This window comes from Arachis hypogaea, chromosome 3 (assembly GCF_003086295.3).
Source record: "Arachis hypogaea cultivar Tifrunner chromosome 3, arahy.Tifrunner.gnm2.J5K5, whole genome shotgun sequence".
NCBI classification, from domain to species: Eukaryota; Viridiplantae; Streptophyta; class Magnoliopsida; order Fabales; family Fabaceae; genus Arachis; species Arachis hypogaea.
This window is the reverse complement of record NC_092038.1, coordinates 42,675,303-42,695,996: the sequence shown is the minus strand read 5'-3', so window position 1 is coordinate 42,695,996 and position 20,694 is coordinate 42,675,303. Positions and strand designations below refer to the sequence as shown.

The 20,694-nt window shown below is 34.8% G+C and overlaps 1 protein-coding gene across 1 annotated transcript in view; it reads right to left on the bottom strand.

Moving 5' to 3' along the window:
- Positions 1 to 20,694, bottom strand: part of LOC112790395 (callose synthase 10) — a 37,039-nt gene that overhangs the window by 11,161 nt on the left and 5,184 nt on the right. Inside the window, exons 8-36 of the mRNA XM_025832776.3 lie at positions 19,718 to 19,815; positions 19,518 to 19,635; positions 18,308 to 18,436; positions 17,431 to 17,507; positions 17,285 to 17,363; positions 16,293 to 16,385; positions 16,063 to 16,165; positions 15,847 to 15,970; positions 13,586 to 13,775; positions 13,436 to 13,488; positions 13,192 to 13,252; positions 12,646 to 12,727; positions 11,928 to 11,977; positions 10,836 to 10,922; positions 10,258 to 10,343; positions 9,621 to 9,648; positions 9,277 to 9,374; positions 6,529 to 6,610; positions 5,921 to 6,084; positions 4,731 to 4,851; positions 3,627 to 3,721; positions 3,439 to 3,529; positions 3,206 to 3,366; positions 3,001 to 3,110; positions 2,077 to 2,211; positions 1,867 to 1,935; positions 1,603 to 1,774; positions 803 to 917; positions 4 to 123 (exon numbers count right to left, since the gene is read on the bottom strand). Coding sequence (XP_025688561.1) covers positions 4 to 123; positions 803 to 917; positions 1,603 to 1,774; positions 1,867 to 1,935; positions 2,077 to 2,211; positions 3,001 to 3,110; positions 3,206 to 3,366; positions 3,439 to 3,529; positions 3,627 to 3,721; positions 4,731 to 4,851; positions 5,921 to 6,084; positions 6,529 to 6,610; positions 9,277 to 9,374; positions 9,621 to 9,648; positions 10,258 to 10,343; positions 10,836 to 10,922; positions 11,928 to 11,977; positions 12,646 to 12,727; positions 13,192 to 13,252; positions 13,436 to 13,488; positions 13,586 to 13,775; positions 15,847 to 15,970; positions 16,063 to 16,165; positions 16,293 to 16,385; positions 17,285 to 17,363; positions 17,431 to 17,507; positions 18,308 to 18,436; positions 19,518 to 19,635; positions 19,718 to 19,815 — 2,991 coding nt within the window. The remainder of the gene's footprint in view (positions 1 to 3; positions 124 to 802; positions 918 to 1,602; positions 1,775 to 1,866; positions 1,936 to 2,076; positions 2,212 to 3,000; positions 3,111 to 3,205; positions 3,367 to 3,438; positions 3,530 to 3,626; positions 3,722 to 4,730; positions 4,852 to 5,920; positions 6,085 to 6,528; positions 6,611 to 9,276; positions 9,375 to 9,620; positions 9,649 to 10,257; positions 10,344 to 10,835; positions 10,923 to 11,927; positions 11,978 to 12,645; positions 12,728 to 13,191; positions 13,253 to 13,435; positions 13,489 to 13,585; positions 13,776 to 15,846; positions 15,971 to 16,062; positions 16,166 to 16,292; positions 16,386 to 17,284; positions 17,364 to 17,430; positions 17,508 to 18,307; positions 18,437 to 19,517; positions 19,636 to 19,717; positions 19,816 to 20,694) is intronic.

Genomic DNA, 20,694 nt, shown 5'->3' with positions numbered 1-20,694 from the left:
CACCTGATTCATGTCAATAGTTTGAACAGCATCACCGCGAGTGAAAATTATAGCATGGTTTTGGTTTTCGGGCTTTCCTTCACCTAGCTTTGGATCCCCGGGAAGTTTGATAGAATATATTTCCTACAGAACAGAAGAAAATTCAGAAACCATCAAGACAGACTTTAATTTAAGAAAAACAAACACAGTAAAACAAGGAACATGATGTCCTAAAAGGATAAAACCATATAGGTTATAAGCTGTCAGAGCTCAGAATGAAGATTTCAATTTATTTTTTATATAAAGAGAAATTTATCAATGGGAAACAAAAAGAGTGAAAAAATAAAAGAAAACCCATCTTCACGAGAAAAATGAAAAGGAATTATGCAAGTCCTTCAAACAGTTATACTTATCCAAAGCATGCTGTGCTGTCATCATATCTTTTAAAGAAATATATCTAAAAAGACCATCAGCAGAAAATTGTGGCTTGGTAAGAAATTACAAATATAGCCTACCCTTATCAACCACAATGAGAAGACTTAATCATCTTCAATGCACAATAGCAGTCATCAGTAACATCACTCTGTTAATCTTGAGTTGGATGAAACATGATAAGATTCAGAATATTGTCCAAGGCAACGGTAAAAAGAAGCAAAAATGTATGTTTGACCGATATATTCATACCAATTCACTTCATATTAAGAAAAAGGCAATTCATAAACATCAAAAGCCATTGAAATACAAATAACATGTTTTAAGCACTTCTACACAGATTAAGGCAAACTGTTGGTAGAAAAATAACTTCTTTAGAAGCTTAATCCACCTGATCTTTTCCATTTATATCAGCTTTAACAAGCTTTGAATAAAACACTTTTGTTGTCTTTCCCTCAGTTGTACTTTCATCAGCATGGATAAAAGCAACTCGCAGTGCCTCATTCCTGAAAGAAAACACAGAAAGCCTTTATTTTTATGCAGATAAAACATTGAAATAATAGTTTTAAAAGAAATTCATCTGCAGTTATGTACAGAGTCTTCACCACTAAGAAAAGGTATAACAACATAAAACATTTGTGACTGAAAATTCTCCTAAAGACATCAGAGTCAGCAATATCTCCTAAAATAGACCACCACCGAGATTAACCAAACAAAATAATGACGTACCCACTCCAATGTGATCTCTACCACATCTAATAATACAAAAAAAAAATAATCCTAGGATTAGTTTCGTATCACTAATATTCAATTATCATTTCCTTATTTGATTAGGAATAGGGTTTTCCAATTATTATAAAAACGATTAGTTTCTTGCCCTCTTGTAACATACCACAACATAGTCATATCATATCACTATTTTTATCTTATCTTATAGCCTTTCTCTTATCTCTTTGTCCTTACATATCCAAAATCCATAATATAAACAACACAAATACACTAAAAGAAACTAAGTCAACCACTAAGTAATAACATAGAAGCCCTCAAAGTTTAAAAGAGGAGTCATGCCTCACTATCACAACTACTACACTACTTTACCTACATGTGTCTACATAAATTTCATTACCTTATATAGTCATAATCTTAGCATGAAAATAGCACGTGAGAAGATGTAAGGATTCAATTCCATACCTCTGTAATAGCAAAGCAATATCAGCAGCTTCCGGTGCCTTTCGCTGTTTCTGTTGTCCATATATTTGGCATGATACAACATAAGTAAACTTCAAATCAGCTTGTGCTCGTGATTCACGTGACAGTTCATATCCTTGACTTGTGATGAAGCTATTTGGAGAATAATTGTCCACTACTAACACAACAGATGTTAGCAACTACTTGCATGATGCATCACTAGAGAGGATAAAAAAAATTGCAACAGGATTGTTCTCGTATAGTTACCTCCTAGTGATCTGCTCTCCAGAAAGCTCTGCAACATTAATGCTCTTCTATAATACATCATTCCACGAACTGCAAACCAAAGAGGTAGGTGATTGTAGAACAGAGGCCGGGTTTAAGTAAGAAATATTACTATAAAAAATGTATTTCCTAGTTCCCACAACTAATTTCCAAGAACAAATGAGGAAAAAAGATAAATGGAACACTTGTAACCTGTCCTAGCTAGAGTCTGCCCACGATAAGATGCCCAGAAACGGAGCTCCAAAGTGTCACTGCTATTTTTTTGAAGTTCATCATCTCCAGTGGATGCTCCCCGACCAATTCTTTCAAGAAAGTTATCCCACTCATCTGCAATTGAAAAAGTTTTCAAAAACAATTCTAAATCCACTAAGGACAACAACCAAGTCAAATAAATAAAACCAATTTAAAAATGGGGTACAGCCTAAACCCTAGTCCTTCAATCGCAAATAATGCTTTATTTCAATACCAACTATCTATAAGATTCTCTCTATTTTGTTGCTTTGCTCAATTCTCTTATGCATTTATTTATATGATGCCATTGTGTCCTATTATAAAGACCCGTCAATTTTTTTACAACTATTCTATAATCCTTCATCAAATCTACTCCCCTTAGTGGGGCTTCAACAAGCATCTTCTCATGTTGCAAAACTTTGGGCAAGATTGGACCATTCCCCAAGTGCTACCCTACTTTTTCTCTAATAATTTCCCATAATTTTTTCTATGTGATGGACCTAAAGGTCACAGGTTCTAGCCAGAAGCACCCACTGATGTGATTACGAGGTTAGGCTGCCTACATTTCACCTGCGGCCTTTCCCGGACTCTGCATTAATGTGGGATGCTTGTGCACCAGGCTCCACTTTTTTTCTCTGGACACAAGATACTTAAAGTTTAGTATCATCACTCACCTCAAACCTCTAATATTTAATTAGGCATCCCCAAGTAAACTTACAGTACTTGATAGACACTCAAAAGATAAATTATTTTTCCACTACATGTCAACCTTCCAAACAAAGTGTTAAAACAGATAGCCATAATATGTGCAAACCAAATATGAGTTGAACAGAAAACATGTGTTATCCTTTGCTTTTGGGGAGAGAGTGTGCCTAAAGACATTACCTGGAAATATCTTTTGAAGGTAGAAAAGAATAGATATCCCATCTTCATTCTCCTTTTGCAATTCGGAAGTACTGTATAGCACAGTTTCACTATAGTATGGGGTGAAAACACTACAACCAGCCAGACAAAAAAAGAAGAATGTTAATAATGTGGTATAAAAGAATAAAAACTCTGCAGCCAATAATCTGTATAGCTATGTACATACCAGAATGGCAACGTTTCACTAACAGGCTTTGCTGAAGGCATCTTCATAAATAAAGAATTTGTGAAAAACTGTAATCTTCTTCTGGCTTCAAGATTCTTTGGAACATTAGCTGCAGAGTCCTTTACGGTAAGAAGGAGATGCAACCTCTTCACCAGCTCTTTCTGCAACAAGTGCATAAACATATTGCTAGATATGAACTATCAACAGAATTTGTGAAAATATAAGATACTTACAATTTCTGGATCATCAGGCCATCGTATCCTAGAAAAAAGGCGTCCCTCATCTCTAGCTCTAGCTACAATATTCCAAGTATCCAGAGCCTCCCTGAAAAATTATAACATGAATATTGCAAATTATGTGAAATGAAGAAACCAGTCTTCTTCTCAAAACATAAAGAAATCATACTAATGCAGCCGTATACCTTAAATCTGAAGAAACCAGGTCATGAGTAACAACATCATAGACTTCATACACAGCCTTAGCAGCACCTTTTGCAAGTTCCGGGTCATTTCGAATCTGATAAAGATAAATCATTTCACATAATTACACACAAAATATACCAACCACCAATATATAGTAGGATGGGAGATAGAGACATAACCCAAGAGATATTTCCCTCGGTTCCACAATTCAGATGTTTACATTTTCACAATATATATATATATATATATATATATATATATATATATATAGAGAGAGAGAGAGAGAGAGAGAGAGAGAGATTTGTCTGACTTATAATTGTGATTGATTAACTTCTCACTTCTCAATGTTCTGAGTCATCAGTTTATATACAATCTAAGGTTAGCTTGTGAGGGAAGCTACAACAAGGGGTAATTCAGCGGATTCACTAGTAATTTAGTAACAAGGGATGTAGTAGCTGACAGAGGCGGTTAGCCGGTTAGATTAGTCCTAGTACTTCCTTTCTAGTTCGGAGCAGCTGAGAGCTTCCCTAACTTATTCAATTACAAGTTACATTTCTAGGTCCCAAATCAAGTTAACAGAGGTGAAAATAGCACTTGATAAGAATGTCAGCTTGTCCAAACACAGTAAAATTGTGCGAGTAAAAAATGCTAACAAATTCTTGGTTCTTCTCTTTTAAAAATTATCTGGTCCAAGACACCAAAAGAAGGATCCTCATCAAGCTTTATGCCATAAAATACAAGAAGATTCATTATTTGTTTGACGCAATAACCATAAGGAAATCCTAGTAAAAAAATTTGCAAAAGTTCAACAAATGTGTTTGTTTATCGAATACGAAAAATACTACTGTGTAACAATGTCTATGCAATTGACCAATTATTTTTTCAAAAATTAATAGATAAAATTACAATAAGTTGATGATATATGGCCCATTTGGTTAAGATTATTTGAAAAGAACATTTTGATAAAAAGATGCAGAAGCAAAAAACTATTTCAGGTTTCAATGCAAATGTGAAAGTCCATTTCTCTCAAAATCATTGACAAATTTAATATGCTATATAACTGTAAAACACTAAATAAGGGACCACAAAAATAAAAGAATTACCAGGAGTCCAGTTAATGCTGTAAATCTTGATAAAGCAAGTGGTAGCTTCTTCAGAGACAAGGTTATAACAAGTGAACCTTCTGATATACTGGCATTGATCTCACGAAATATTCTTTCGACCCTGTCAAAGAGAATATTCAGAAAGAATATGTCTGAATCAAACAAAAAAGTATCACTAACTGGTGCAACAACTAGGAAACTATAAATTGTCATTTGGAATTTTTTTCCCCTCAAAACAGTTACAATGTTCCAGTAAATCCATAAAAAACGAGGTATCAGAAAATGACACATAACAAGAAAAATGCTAGCCAGTTAAATATGTTAAGATATGTATACCACCATTAGTCAGAGATATAACAAAACCCATTCATGCAATTCACATAATAGTTTGAACTTTGGTAAAAGTTGATTCTTGATATATACTACATGACTACTATAATAAAAAAGGCAAAGCATTATAACATCTCATTTGGGCACAATTTTTTTCCCAGTTGTATCCTTACTACAATATATCTCCAAATTAATACCCACTAATCCTATCCCATATATTCCTACATTCAATAGCAGTTATTTATTTTTGTAACTTTTAACTCATTCTCACTTCCCAAAATCGCTAGCAGTATTCTAACCAAATACACACACACACACACACACACACACACACACACAAAATAAAGCCTCTTTCGCTTGTACATCAAAAAGGTAAAACACAATAGATCTGTGCATATAAAGGCTTGAACCAACATTCTCCTTCCAAATTATGAAAAACAGGGTCATGGACTCATGCTTCAAAGCCCAAAGTGCTCTAGCCTAACAGTGGCTGTCACAGAAAAATAAAAGATATTCATTTGCTATCTCCTAACAAAATGAACATTGGAGAGAGTGCTTGACAGAGAAATAGCCAAAAGACTTGTATGTAAGAAGCACTTGAGTTACATTCAAAATATATCATCGAATACCATTGAAAGGTGCATGTTCAGCACAGTAAAATTTTATTCCCTTCAACTTCACAATGTATACCCAAATATATTTTCAAGTTTAGAAAACTCTGAGGAATTTAAACATCAAATTTAAACTCCCACCACATGGAACTTCCCTTTGTACACAGATAACCGAATGTGTCACTCAGAAATGTAATGTAACGTAAAAGCAAATGAAACACCAAAAAGCAGTGAAACGTAAATTCATACCAAAGTCTTCCTTCATGATCAACTATTATTGAATACAAAATTTTTTCAATGCTGTAATAGCACTCCTGCACTGCATAAGCCATATATTCATCCTTACATATCCTGCCCCACAGATCTGTCTGTGTATCTTTGCAATCCAAAGCCAAATCAATCGCCATCAGGATCTGAACAAAATATATTAGTTAAAAGCGCCCCACTACGTGGCCAACAATTTTTTGGTTAACTTGTAGCCGGCTCTCACATGATTGCTTAAAAAATAAGTGAAAGAAAAACAAAAACAAGAACAAAGTAAATTACATATTAACTAAAATAAGTTTGTTAGTAACATGTTGGTTAAAAAGACATCGGTCATCTAGACTATCCCTTTCTGGTTTCTGTGTATGCAAAATAAAACTAGTTCATGAGTGCATGATTCAAACATGTCTGTATACAAAAGCTTGACAAACTTGAGTGCAGCCGTATAAAAATACAGTATTGTCTAAGTATTGGCAAAAATAGCTTGACTCCTAAAATTTCTATAGTTAAAATTAAGAATTGGAACCCTAACAAATACAGAATGCCTATCAGAATCCTGTTCTAAATCATTCATATTGCATATCAAGTTCTACCTTACTGCTTAGAAGAAACAAAGGCCATTGAACTAATCTCAGACTTCCAGTGTTGCTAGGAATAGAAAGTAGGTCCATTTCCCTGTAACAGTTGACATTAAACAGATAAGCAACCTATAAAAATGCACCACGGGTGTCATAAAAAATTGAAACCAAGAAGCAAGGCAAAGAATAATGCTTTTATTACCATTTGTGCCTAAACAAAAATATTGTAAACAAGAGAAAAAGAAACAACAATGATGAGAAGGATGAATTTCCCTAAAGAAGAAAAACAAAGCCCTATCCACTAGGTGCGGTCGACTATATAGATCAAATGACATCATTGTGCATTGTCATATATCATGTCTGCAACAAAGTCATTTATACTTAAATCTCTCTTGTCTACCTTATTCAAAATCCTTTTAGTTCCTCATCTCCTCCTAACCACTAGTCTATTTTCTCTGTGTTCAGCCCTCCTGAATGGATTCTAACTCGATCTTCTCCTGACATGGCCATATATCCAAACAGCTTGAGACAAGACTCCACAATCTTTCTAACAATAGGCGCTCCGACTTTGTCTCTCAAGTCCCCATTCCTTATTGTAATTGGTGTATGACCACCCATCCATCTTCTTCTCCAAAACTTTCCATAAGACCTGCATTGATAACCTATCATAGGCCTTTTTGAAGCCAATGAAGACCAAATACAAATCCTTCTTGTTGCTCTGGTACCCCTACTTAATTATCCTTAGCAAATATATGACCTCCATGGTAGATCTACCCAACATAAAACAAATTGATTCTTTGAAAACTAAGTCTTTTGTCTCAACCACCTCTCTATCACCCTCTCCCATAACTTCAAGATGACTCATGAGCTTGATTCCTATGTAGTTTCTACAATTTTGTACATCTCCCTAGTTTTCGTAGATAGGAACTAAGGGTGTTCTTCCTCCATTCGTTTGATTCAAGAGCTTGGTCAACCAATAGATGCCTCTTTCTTCCTAACTCGTTCCAAACTTCAATAAGTATATTGTCTGGACCTACTGCTCTACCATTCTTTATCCATTATATAGCCTCCTCATCTCCATACTCCCGAATTCTTCGGTAGTAGTTAAAGTTTTGGTCCTCGTGTTATGTGTGGATGTTGTGTGTGGTCTACCCAATCAAGAAAGAGTCTCATGTCCCCCATTAAAGAATTTGTGGAAGTGGTTCTTCCATCTCTCACTAATGCTTTCATTTGTGAGCAAAACCATACCCTCTTAGTCATTTATGCACATAACTTAGTCCAAATCACTTGTCTTTCTTTCACGGCCCTATGCTATCTTGTAAATGTCTTTTTCCTCTTCTTTTGTACTCAGACTATTAAAGATTCTCTTATGCTCTCGTTTAGCACCATTTTGTCTCGTTTTTAGTTGTCTTACACTATTCCCTTTTTTTTTTGCATTCCAACAGAAAGGCCACTCTTTATAGGATTCTATTATTACTTTCACCTTCTCTTACCTACTTGTGTGCCACCAACACGATTCTTTATCTTTTGATCCGATACCTCTTTTTTCTCCAAAGGTTTCTTTATTACTTTTCCAATTACTTATGCCATCTCACCCCGCATCTCCTTTGCATTTCCATCACACCTTGATTTTTCTTCTGCCCAACTTTGGAAGTCTCTTTCCTTCTCATATTTCATCTACCGCCACCTGATCTTTGGTTTCTTTTCTTGATAACATCTTCTCATCATTCGCTAGACTCGATGACTCATAACAAGCCCTTATGGTAGGATTTTCTTAGTAAGAAGAAATTGAATTTAGAACATGTCACCCACTCTTATACGATGTTTGTGTCACTTCTTAAAGAAAGTGTTTGGTATAGAAACTTGAAAGTTGAAGGAGTCTAAGATGATTTCTACCGTGTGTTACTCCAAAACCATGGCCCACATGGATCCCTTCGTATTTGTTCTCATCCTTCCCAGCAAGCCTATTTAAATGTCTTCCTAAGAAAATCTTATCTCCCACCAGGATGTCATGGACTAAATCTTCTAAATCCTCTCAAAATTTTGCCTTGATCGAAACTGACTTGCAGGAAAAAAATGCTTACCAGATAAAAAGCATCTCTTTTACCACCAATTTTAGTGCAATGATGCAATCCCCGCCCTTTTAGCGCCTAACACGACCTTCTTCCACTATTTATCAATGATAATGTCTATCATATTCCTATTTTTCACCCTTCCTCTATTAGCAAAGTTTAAATCCTGAGGTCTCTTAACTTCTTTGCCTCCTCCGCCCCCACCAACTTGGTTTCTTGTGACATAATGTTAATCTTTCTCCTTGTCATATTGTCCACGACTTCAATTGATTTCTCTGTATGTCTACATTCCATGTCCCGAATCGCAGCTTATCACTCCCTTTGCCTATGTGAAGTAGCTTATCTAGCATTGGAGTTATTCCGAATTTGATCCATGGCCTTGTGATTCAACAAAGTCATACCATTGTTGTCAGAGGTCTAATATATCCCTCCTCTTTTCTCTTGGCTTCACTGGCCACGTAAAAATTATGCAATAAACTCAATATAGGAAAAGTTTCCCCAAAATATGAAATAGAGCTTGCAAGTTTCATCACATAAGCATTTGCTATTGTTGTTAAGCCATAGTCTCCTTTGACTCTCACAATAGAAGAAAAATGAGAACAAAATTGATTGAGAGGGACCATTGCAAAGTCTCTCTACACAAGGGCTTACTATGCATGCATTGCAAAGCAACATATTTCATGTAACTAACCTATTGCTAATAAAATCTTCCTCACGCAAGCTTATAATTATCTCATTCCAAACAGGAGCAAACATAGCAGCATTCAATTTGTTTGTATCCTGAGAATCCTGCAAGAAATACAGGTACAACAATAAGATAAACATCATTATTAACTTAAGCCAGTATGTAGAACAACTAAAATCTTAAATTATACGCTACCAAAGAAACCCCAATACCCTCAAAGATCATAATAACTACAACATTTTATACTGAAGAGGCTCTCAAAAAGGTAGTTAACACTGAATAAAAGAACTAGTTATTGAAGGCATCCATATTTGAACCCATCCCTCCCTCAACAAAGGGGAAAAGATCACCTGGGATGATTGTCCACTGATGGGCAACCTGAAAAAATAAATAAATAAAAATAAAATCATGTAGAAGAAATTTTACTAAAAAACAGCAACACAATTAAAAACAAAGAAGCTAATAACCAGCCTCAGCAAAGACCAATGATGGAAACAAACAAATTTACAGAAGGAGTGCCTACAGTGAACAGTGGAAAAAATTTAAAAAAAAAAAAGAAAGAAAAGAAAAAGGAGAAACGAAAATCAAATTCACCTGCCACCAACTTAAAAGATGTCACACCTGATCTAAGTCACCATGTCATCATAGAATCTCAGAACTTATATATATATATATATATATATATATATATATATATAGAGAGAGAGAGAGAGAGAGAGAGAATGGAATCTATCGTTTCAGTTACTCATTAGAGCACTGTTGTGATAACTGTAATTTAGTTGTGGATGTCCTATCCTAGCTGGCACTTCTCTAAAGCCAATCTACTGCTCTCTTAAGCTAATCCGCAACACACACTATATAAATAAATGTGTAGAGACTAGTATCAATGAAGATAACTACTAGATAAATATATAGACATCAGATCAGTTAAAACATCAAATTTTAAACCTTATTACCAACAAAAAGCTTGTAGGTAACATAATCAACCTTTTTGCTTGTGGAGAGGCCAAATTTTTTACAAATGCCCCAGGAAAACTCTCAAAACGCTTATGCAACATTTGAATTGAACGTATCTGCATCAAACCATAAGAAAAGGAACAATAATTAATAGTAAGATGAGACAGACAATTAAGAAAACACAAGAATCAAGGAGTAAATGTCCATTTGGGGAGAAAATTTGACATTGTCGAAAGAAGTTTGTCAAGAAAGGGAATGCATCAAGATTAGGATACCAATAGATCGGCAGCAATGACACCCATAATAGAGTTAATCAACTCGCACCCTTTCAAAACACATTCAATCGGAACTACTTATTACAAAAAAAGAACTAAAAACATTCTTTCGTCACTTGTTTTTTTTTTTTACTTTATTATAATCCTCTACGTCAGCTGAACTTCTATCAGCTTTTATCTGTTCAACGCTAAATAAGTCCTTACATATACATCTAGTAATAAGTAAACACAAACACCTTTTTACTGAATAAATATTACTAATCAATTTGGAAAAAAGGAAAAGAAACAATATCTAAATCCCAAAGTGTTACTTTGGAGCTCATACAGTTATACCTCACCGAGCCGAGCCCGTGCACCAATTACACCACCAACAATTGCTGACATGAGGGTGTACCAAATATGAATATCCATGAGATAAATCTGCATACCACAGATAAAGCATGAATGAGCAAGGTAGTATTTTTCTTTTCTGTTTTCTGATAAAAAGGTAAGGTAGTACACTGCCCTCGTATCTAACTAAAGATAGACAGGACAACTCGGACCTTAGCACTGCCTTCCACAGCAAGTTACTGTTTTCTTGTAAATAAGCACAGATCAGTGCCAAACTCATTCATAATGAATATTACACATACACATTTCTGGAGCTTTCTCATTAAGTCTCTGAATTCTCTCTTATCACAAAACTCTATTATGCTAACGCGAAAAGTGAAAATGGAAAGTGTAAGATAAACAATTGGAGGAATAATCTTTCTCAAAGTATGCTAACATTCTTCAAAACCTTCATCTGTCTACCTTGGAATATGTAGACTACTGGAAAACATGAATACAAGTAGATGTACAACTATAAGGCAAACATCAAACATAAGAATAATAGATCTTATTGTTATGCTGAACCTCACCCAAAAGTTTCAATCGAAAAAGGGAAGGTAAAAGTTGAAAAGCAATAGATCTTGATGAAAGGATGACATGCTATAACACAACTTAATACTAGCTAAGCACTGTCTTATTCTATGCTAAATAGCTAAGTGATGTACTAGTAGTATGGTACAACCAGCAAAAGCCCATTCTAATAAAACTCTAACACAATACCACTAATATCCTATCAAGTATTGTGGCGAATAAAAATTTAATGAGATAACCAAAATTTACGACAGACAGACCACACACACATTTTTTCTGCCACGTCCAGAGTTGATTTTCTAATCTTACCTGATCTATCCATTAGTTAACTTTCAACTGCATATAATTTTGTGTGTGTCTGTGTACACACCCGCACTTTCATGTATTTGTTTTAATATTTCACAAAACTCCTAGGTAAGTTTACATAAATTCAACAAAAGGACTATGGGAAACAAAACACAACATCACATGATTAACAAAGTCTACTTAGATTATTGAGAACAAAGTTAATTGAAGGAAACTCACAGCCACAACAGGAGCCCACAAGCTAACTATAGTCAACACATTGTTATTGTCTGCAAAATTCACATGCACAGATCAGTGACAAACACAACTATCTTATATTTATATGTTAAATATAAAAGAACAAAGAAAGACACTCATATCCAAATAAACACTTCATTAGCAAAATGTTACCTAAATGACCATTTATGGAAGTAATAATACAAATTATTTATGTAATGTCCAATTCCACCAATTTCTGTCTAATCTATAATGAGAACTGTCTTTCGACACCATGCCAGCATTAATGTAATATAAAATGCATCTCTTCCATCTCATTGAAGCTACAACCACCCAAAAAAAAAAACACTCATTTTCTATTGTTGCATTTGGTTGTTGAGACAAGACAAATGAAAAGACAAAGAGGCACCAAAATGTATTTGGAGCTGTACTCATGCATACAATACAAATTGTCCCAAGACACAAATTTCATGTATTTCCTGTCCATCGGAAAAAAAAAAAAAGGAAGGAGATAGAAGGGACAAATAATTTGTCCCAGAACACAAATTTCATGTATTTCTTGTCCTTCTAAGTTTTCTATCTGTTACTGTATATGTATCCTGTCTCAAATATCAAATGCAGCCTATCAGAAGAAGAATTCTCTCATTTAAAAAAAAAAAAAAAGAATCCTTGAACGAGACTGTGATCTGTTGAAAATGTAAGAATAACAACAGGAACTCACTTTTCGAGATTAAATCATGCCAAGAGTAATCATTAATGTGAAGATGTCGAATGATCCTGGTAGGACTGACAAGGGGTCGAATCTGCAATATTAGATATATATTACAGCAAGTTTTATACTACAATAAGTTTTAGTAAATTGCAAACATAAAATCTCTCAACATTGCATCTGGTTTACTATATGATTTCTTCTTCCTTTTTTTTTTTTTGAATATCAAATTAAGTATAGGCAATTATTGAATAAACAGCATTCAAATGTACAAACATTATGGAAAAAAGATATTCTATTTAAGAAAGAGATGAATGCACAAAAGCATTGGGACCTCCTTGCATCTTTTTAAAAATAAAATAAGCGGACATGCACAAACATCAATAGAAGTCTGGATTAGATTATTTTGTATTCAAAATGGGTTATAATCAAAATCTTTCTCACAGAGTCAATTGAAAAAGGTTTTTCCCTATACTTTTATCAAATTATAGTTAGTTTAGCTATCTGTTATCTGTCTTAAAAAAATGATAAATAAATATATAAAACGTAATGACTTGCTTGTAGAAAGTATGCAAAGGTAAACTTGCAGCCAAATATCACCAGCCAGAAGATCACATATCTGCAGGGTAGGAAACAAACGACATGGTAAGTAAATATGAATATTAGAAGTATAACACAACCTTAATAAAAACATGTTGACAAGCACTTGGCAAAAGTGTAAAACACTCTTGCTAAAAGTATTAATGTTACAGAACCAGAGGTAACTGAAATTTTTTCATAACTAGTTCAGAATACAACCTACCTACAATAATCACTCATCTTCTCATAAAGACCGCGCCCAACAAAGTATCTTTCCTGCATTAGTCATTGGAAAAGCCAAAACACCAGTCAGAACACAGAGAGAAGTACATTGAGGAAATTTACTTGTCAAACCTAACTAAAAATTACTCACTTGATAAATCCACTTAAAAAACTGAAAGAAGGACTGATCAGACATATCTGATAATGTGTGACAGGCTGGAAATTTGAGCAACAGTGCTAGGAATAGACGTAGACCAGCATAAACACCTAGTACAAGAATGTATATCCGGAAATAAAATGAATTGTCTGCGTTACGACTATTCCTTTCCTGCAAAACCTTCCTGCAATTGAATCATAATAATGGTCAGAAGTTTCACGGTAAAGAAGGTTTGATGATGTGGCCCTACAATGCATTTACAGCAAACAAATTTTTGGTAGTAATGATGTCTTCCAATGTACCTAACAACCAAGGAAAAAATCACTAGAAAAGAGGCTTTAAACATTCCTATTTATAACTGTCCAGAATCTGATACTGTGTTATCATTGATTACACACTGATATCCACAGTATCGCAAATATTTTGGATTGAAGTATTAGAAGTTCAACAACCATCAAGGATAAGGACACTGATGTTTCTAAATGTGATGTGTCTCACACCACCCAAGCTAGCTTTTGCGGTTAAGTCCTATAAATTTTAAAGATGGTATCAAGGTCTATCCGATCCAATGTTGTTGGGTCAGCCACCCATAAATGTTCACGCTCCAGATGATCATTCTTGTCCATCAGGAGGTGTATTACAAGTCCTACATCTATCAAGGATAAGATATCTATGAAGCTTATAAGTGTGATGTATCTATTACCTTTTGAGATGGCATTTGGAGTGAGTGAGGCCCACTCAATTATAAGATGAAGCTACTAAATTTAACTCATTATCTCCCTTTGCTCTAGTATTTGCCGTCATGTTTACTCGAGTTCCATTTTTTTGTATTGCAGTTGACCACTGATATTACTTGATTTCTAATTCTATCACTATTCATCAACAATTTGGTCAGTATTTCAAATTGTTTTGGTGTCTTGAACGCTTAAGTTACAATAAGAGTGAAGTACGGGGGTGAGTTGTGGACAATAAATACAGATCAAATGAGCCAAGGATACGGATGTAAATTCTAAACATTTTCATAAAATAGCAAACGGAGAAAGAGAAAAAGCTTTGTTAAGTAGTTAGAGGTCGGGGTTTGTTGTTGACGCCATGGAAATGGCTATATAGGCTGGACTAAGGTGAAGAGTAAAAGAATATCTTGTTTTTAAGTTTGACTTTGAGAAAGCTTATGATAAGGTCAGTTGGAGACTTTTTAATAAAGTTATGCAAAGGAAAGGTTTTTGTTCTTGGGGGGTAAGTTGGATTACAGGATCTCATACAAGAAGTTCTGTCTCAATTACTGTAACCAGAGCGCCAAAGTCATGGTTTTGTGGTGAAAGGAGCTTCAGACAAGGTTTGTCCGCTTTTTTGTGCACTTTAGTAGTGGACACTCTTAGTTGGAGTCTGAAGGATTAGTGAAGGTGTCAAAATGGGTTCTGAAGGGACTATGATATCCGATATACAATTTGTCAATGACACCATCTTATTGTTGGAAAATGATAGCTCGTTTTAAATGCTCTCTCTATTTTTCGGATATGTCCAAGAGTGGTTTAGCCGGGATTAATACAACACGTCATGACCTTTCTGTTTTAGCATCTATGGCTTGGTGTCCTATTTTGATAGTGGCCTCTTGTTTCGTTTGGTGGCAAACCTAGATCCATTTCCTTTTGGGATCATGTTGTTAAGAAGATTTCTTAGCACCTATTTTTCTCTAGGTGGTCGTATCACTCATTCAAGCATGCCTCTCCGATATTCCTCTACTTCTTATCCTTGTTCCATATTCTAGGGGGAATGGCCAGCACCATTTGAAAGATTATGAGGGACTTTCTTTGATGTGGTGCTTTGGATATGAAGTGGGACCAATTCGTGAATTGGGAAGTTTATTGTCGTCCTAAAGGAGGCTTGGGTCCAGGCAATTTTGTGTTTAGAACATTACATTGGTGGCAAAATGGCTATGGGGGATTTCCTTCAAAATCTCATTCTCTATGGCATCAAGTTATCATACTTAAAGGATTTTATAGATTCACCATGGCAGCTTGTTTATAAATGCTTTTGTTTTTAGTTACTTTCTTATTCCTATTCTTACGTTTCAATTCAAGAACACCTTAAAAAAATCTGCTTCACTTTGAGATGTGATTGCAGTGCCACATCGAAGTGATGAGGCTTGTTGGGGGGGGGGGGGGGGGGGGGGGGGGCTCATCAATCTGGGTTTTTGTTTCCCAACATCATTGCTAATTAAATGAAAACGTAGCTAAAGGAAACATGAAACTCACAAGTAAAGATATGTTATGGCCGTGGAAGTCAAGCCACCCCAGAAAAACCTTATAATTAGCCTTGAGACAGCCATTCCCCTTGCGGTGCTGTATGCCCCAAATGTAAGCAACACATCCAGGATGCCTATTCATCATTATACATATACTGAGAACTACATGTCATTCAAATGAGAAATAACTTCATAAGAAGTTAAGAACATAACACTAAAGGCTTACTCTTGACAAAATTCATAATTGCAAATGACGGCCCAATACTAAGTACTGTTTTAAGAGTATCCAGATCGAGATCTCCATCCTTGAAAGCAATTATTGTCAATGCCTGCATGCAATATGAGTTGGGAAAACATTATGTTTAGATCATTTGTTGGTAACCAGCATCTAAATGCCAGAGTAACAATGACAGAAAGAATGAGATTTTATAGGAAAGGTTGACAGAAAATGGAAACCTGCAACATTAATGCCAAGAAGATCCAAAGCCGATGGAAACTTCGGAACAAGTGCAGAAACGTTCTATGCTCTACAAAACTGCTTTTGCCAGTCTGTTGATTACATGTTTAACGTACGAGCAACAGACATAATCAGATAATCAATGTGATATAGAATACAAAAACAGCCCAACCCATATAGTCATGCAAACTAGTCATAACTCATAAGCAATTACATCAATGTCTCCAAGCCAAACAATGTCCACAGGAACATACTCTACAAGATCATACTAACAATAACTTTATAATACGTTGGTGTACACAATAATTTCTATAATATTCTTAAGTTAGTAAGCTGCTGATTCAGACCAAGGCTAAGTTAGTTGATGACAGCTGTATTAGCCGATCATTGTTCTGTCCAGGCTCAATGAAGCTGATGTATTTTGAACCAGATCTTTGTTGTTTCAAAAACACTTGCACTCATTAGATCTTGATAAGGCTTCCACAAACCACCATTATTACAAAAGCCAGCCACAAGACAAAGCACAAGATATAAACGTTTACCAGTGTAGTAAAAGGCAAAATTATATAATATAAAAGAAAGGAGGAAGCAAGAGAACCACATGTTTGTGTGTGTGTGTGTGTGTGTGTGTGTTGGGGGGGGGGGGGGGGGTAACATGACACCAACAAAAAAGTTAAGTGCAATTACCATTAACTATCAAAGCAGACACTAAATGCACTATGTAAACTAGCACATAAATTGAAAGAACATTCTAAAGCTACAATAAAGAAAGTAGGAGAAAATCAATTAGAAAAACAGCAAGAGAAAAATAAATATCATTTTTAACAGAAATGAAGTTCAAGAAAAATCATCAATGATAAATAAATTCCAAATGTTGTACAGATTGAAAAACCAAGAAAGATACACACATCGTACTTCTGAACAAAGCTCAGCAAGAATAAATACCTACATAACTTTTAAAGGATGAGTAATACAAAGATCCAAAACTAACCCTTCTGCGGCCTTTAGGTTTCCTTAAGAATGGGGAATCTTTCTTCATTGGCCAGCCCAATTCAAAACAAGCACGAGACCTACACATTACTGAAATTAGAAGGCAATTCTACATCCAAAATGTTTTGAGGCATCAGTGTTGCTGACCAAAAGTATTCGTTGAAGTCATCATAATTCCTCCATGCCGAGTGTGCAGCCTTCCCATTGTTGTTTCGATCAGCTTCCTGCATTTTTTTTTTTGGCAGAGGTGAGACTGGGTATGAAAAATAATTATGTATGTCGAATTATTAATAGAAAAAAGAAATTTTATTCAAATATCAAAGGATATAGAAAAGAGGATAAGCCCTCATCAGAAGGTCCCATTTCATCTCCGAAGCCTTGGATCAAAGAAAGTCTCATAATCTTATCAATAATTTAGCCATTAGGCAAAAACCCCAAGAGAATATGAAAGAAACATAAGAAAGAGTGGAATACTAGAGAGACAAGCTTTAATGAGGATGATTTCACCACGCCTAACGAAAAGTAGGCCCTTTTCTAGCTTCCAAAATACTTAAAAATCTTTTCCACAATAGGATCTCAAAATGAAGACACAAGTAGACGTATCTGTGACACCGGAGCTGAATCAGAATCAGAAGCTTCATTGATTTCATTTAACAAATTGGCTACCATTTATACTACTTAAGAACTGCTAAAGCCTGACCTAATAAAACTTCTAAGAACCTCAACAATACGAATAATTATCCTACCATTTCAAATGCTTTTCTAGGCTTCTAGCAAATCATTGGACTTTGCAATGGCTAATTACCTAGATGTTAATGTAGGTGAGGAATTTTAGCACACAAGATGTATGTGCACAAAAAGGTGACTATTGATATGATTTCTTTAACAAAATGGAAATCAGCAAATTCAAAATAAATATGAAACTAATTAGAAGGATACTTATAGATGAAAATGCTTAAATTCATAGAACTACATTACAACAGAGAAGGATAACATAGCAAGAGCGGTAAATAATGCAACTGACCGCAGCCTGGATCTCGTATATGGGACAAATTATTTGCTCAAGGAATTTCACAGAACCATCAGTGGCAGTACAGCTGGAAGCAGGATAGGCTTCTCCATGATCCAAAATAGCATCCAACTCTTTTGCCATCTAAGTAACAAATAACAGGAAAAAAGAAAATTAACCTTCTTCAAAAGTAATTTGAAATGTCTGAATGTAAAAGATACTTAAAAATAAATTATCCAACATTAGAAAGTGGGAATAAACCAATAACACTCCATGCAGTCGTTCCTTTCATCGATTAACCAAAAAAGAAAGCAGGGAAAACTTTAATGAAAACAGAGATACCAACAGCACTTATTTAAAGTTTTCCTGATCCAGACCTCTGAATTCAAAATATATAAACAACTCACTATAAATGATGCATGACTACCACCAGCATAAATTAAAAAGAATAAACTATGACCATGGCAACACCCATAAATTTCCACACCATTAGTGAATAGAAAATTTTGATTAAAGATAAAATCTGACAGAAACTAAGTTTTATATATAAAGAATAGCTTTCCAATCTCATAAGTCATAACATATCCAGGGAAAGCCCTATATACATGCTAGACGTCTGATCCAATCCCATGAAACTTGCTTGCTAGAAAATGTCATTGCAATGCAAGCATTTTGCACCAACCAAATAATCCAAACAATAAGTTATGCTTCATCATATGTACCTTAATTAGAAGCTAATATTTAGCAACACATCCTAGTTATCCAAAATTGATGTGAGCTGGAGGATATTAATTTCAATAAGAAAGAAAAAGAAGTCAAATATAACATACTAAGGTAAGTAAAGGTTATAAAATTATTCACCTTTATGCCAATTCAAAAGAGGGTGCAACCAGTGACTAAAAACAACAATAATGTATAATTGCATACAATTAATTTATTGATTGGTTTTGGAAAACTGTTTAAAATAATTACTTAATTTTAAGAAAGCAACCCAAAAAAAAAAAAAAAACTCCATCCAGAAGCTGTCATGAAAGCATTTTGGACGGAGTTATATGAAGCAATGGTCCCCAAAACAATAAAGGAGGAAGTACCAACCCTGAAAGCATGGAATCATATGTACAAGAAAAGATCAACTATAAAGAGTGGTTTTCTAAAATTTATTTGCAGTAAATAATTCTAGCAGAGGCAACGAAGTACCAAATTAAAGAGCCACATAAAGACTTACATGGTGGAATATATAGCAAAGGCACTCAGGGAGAAAGCGAACATTTGCTGCTTCACCCCAAATAAGAAAATAAAGGGAAACCAAAAAAAGTTTCCTATCCCTGTTAATTGCCTCTAAACTGCAGGAAACAGAAGATCCAATCAAGCAAAGTACAACAAAGCAAAGCTATTCAAATCATGAGCTATAGCAGATGTGATGACCTATTCCAAGCAAGTCGCATTCGCAAGTATCTGCACCATCGAATATAATTATCTAGTACCTTCAAGAAGACTTCATTTATCGCTTTCTCATCTATTTTCTGTACATCCCACCAAACCAAGAACAGATAAGTAGAAATATAAGTAAATATAATAAATCACATACCAATGCACAACAAGAAATTGCCATGCAATATACACCAATGGGCCATAACCATGTGCATGCACACTCTATAGTCTTCAAATGTAAGCATTAAAATATCTATTATAAACATACTTCAGACCTCACAATACAAGTACCATTCTTTCAACAGAAGATTAATAGTGGGAAAAATACAAAATGCTTAAAGAGTAAGATGCCCTCTTGCACATATAAAACCACAAGCATGTATGGAAAATATACAGTTCACCACATTTGTGTTTTGTAATTCAATAACCCACTTAAACACACCACTACAAACACAAACCACTTAACACAACACAACCTTCTCTTACCTAAGTTAAGCTTCTCTAAACCAAAAAAAATAAATACTTACAACTAGGTTATTGTTAGAGATATAACCATTAGTGTTACCTTCTCCTATCAGCTTAAGCTTTTGGGATGAGTGGTTTCATAACATGGTATCAGAGCTCTATGTCCGAAAGGTCAAGAGTTCGATCCTTGGTGAACCCCAAAAAGTGAAAAAAATAGCAAATCAAGCAAACCCAAAAAGAGAGGCTCTTGCTTGAGGGGGAATGTTAGAGATATAACCATTAGTGTTACCTTCTCCTATTAGCTTAAGCTTTTAGGATGAGTGGTTTCATGACAGTTATAAAATAATATTTCTTCAAATTTCATCAAAACATTAATACAGTTGAATGAACTTATGCTCAAGAATATGGTAAATGATGAAAAATCCAGTTAGATTATATAACGGTAAAAACTAATACAAACCTATCCTTAGAAAACTAGCTCCTTAACCACCAATAGAAACATAACA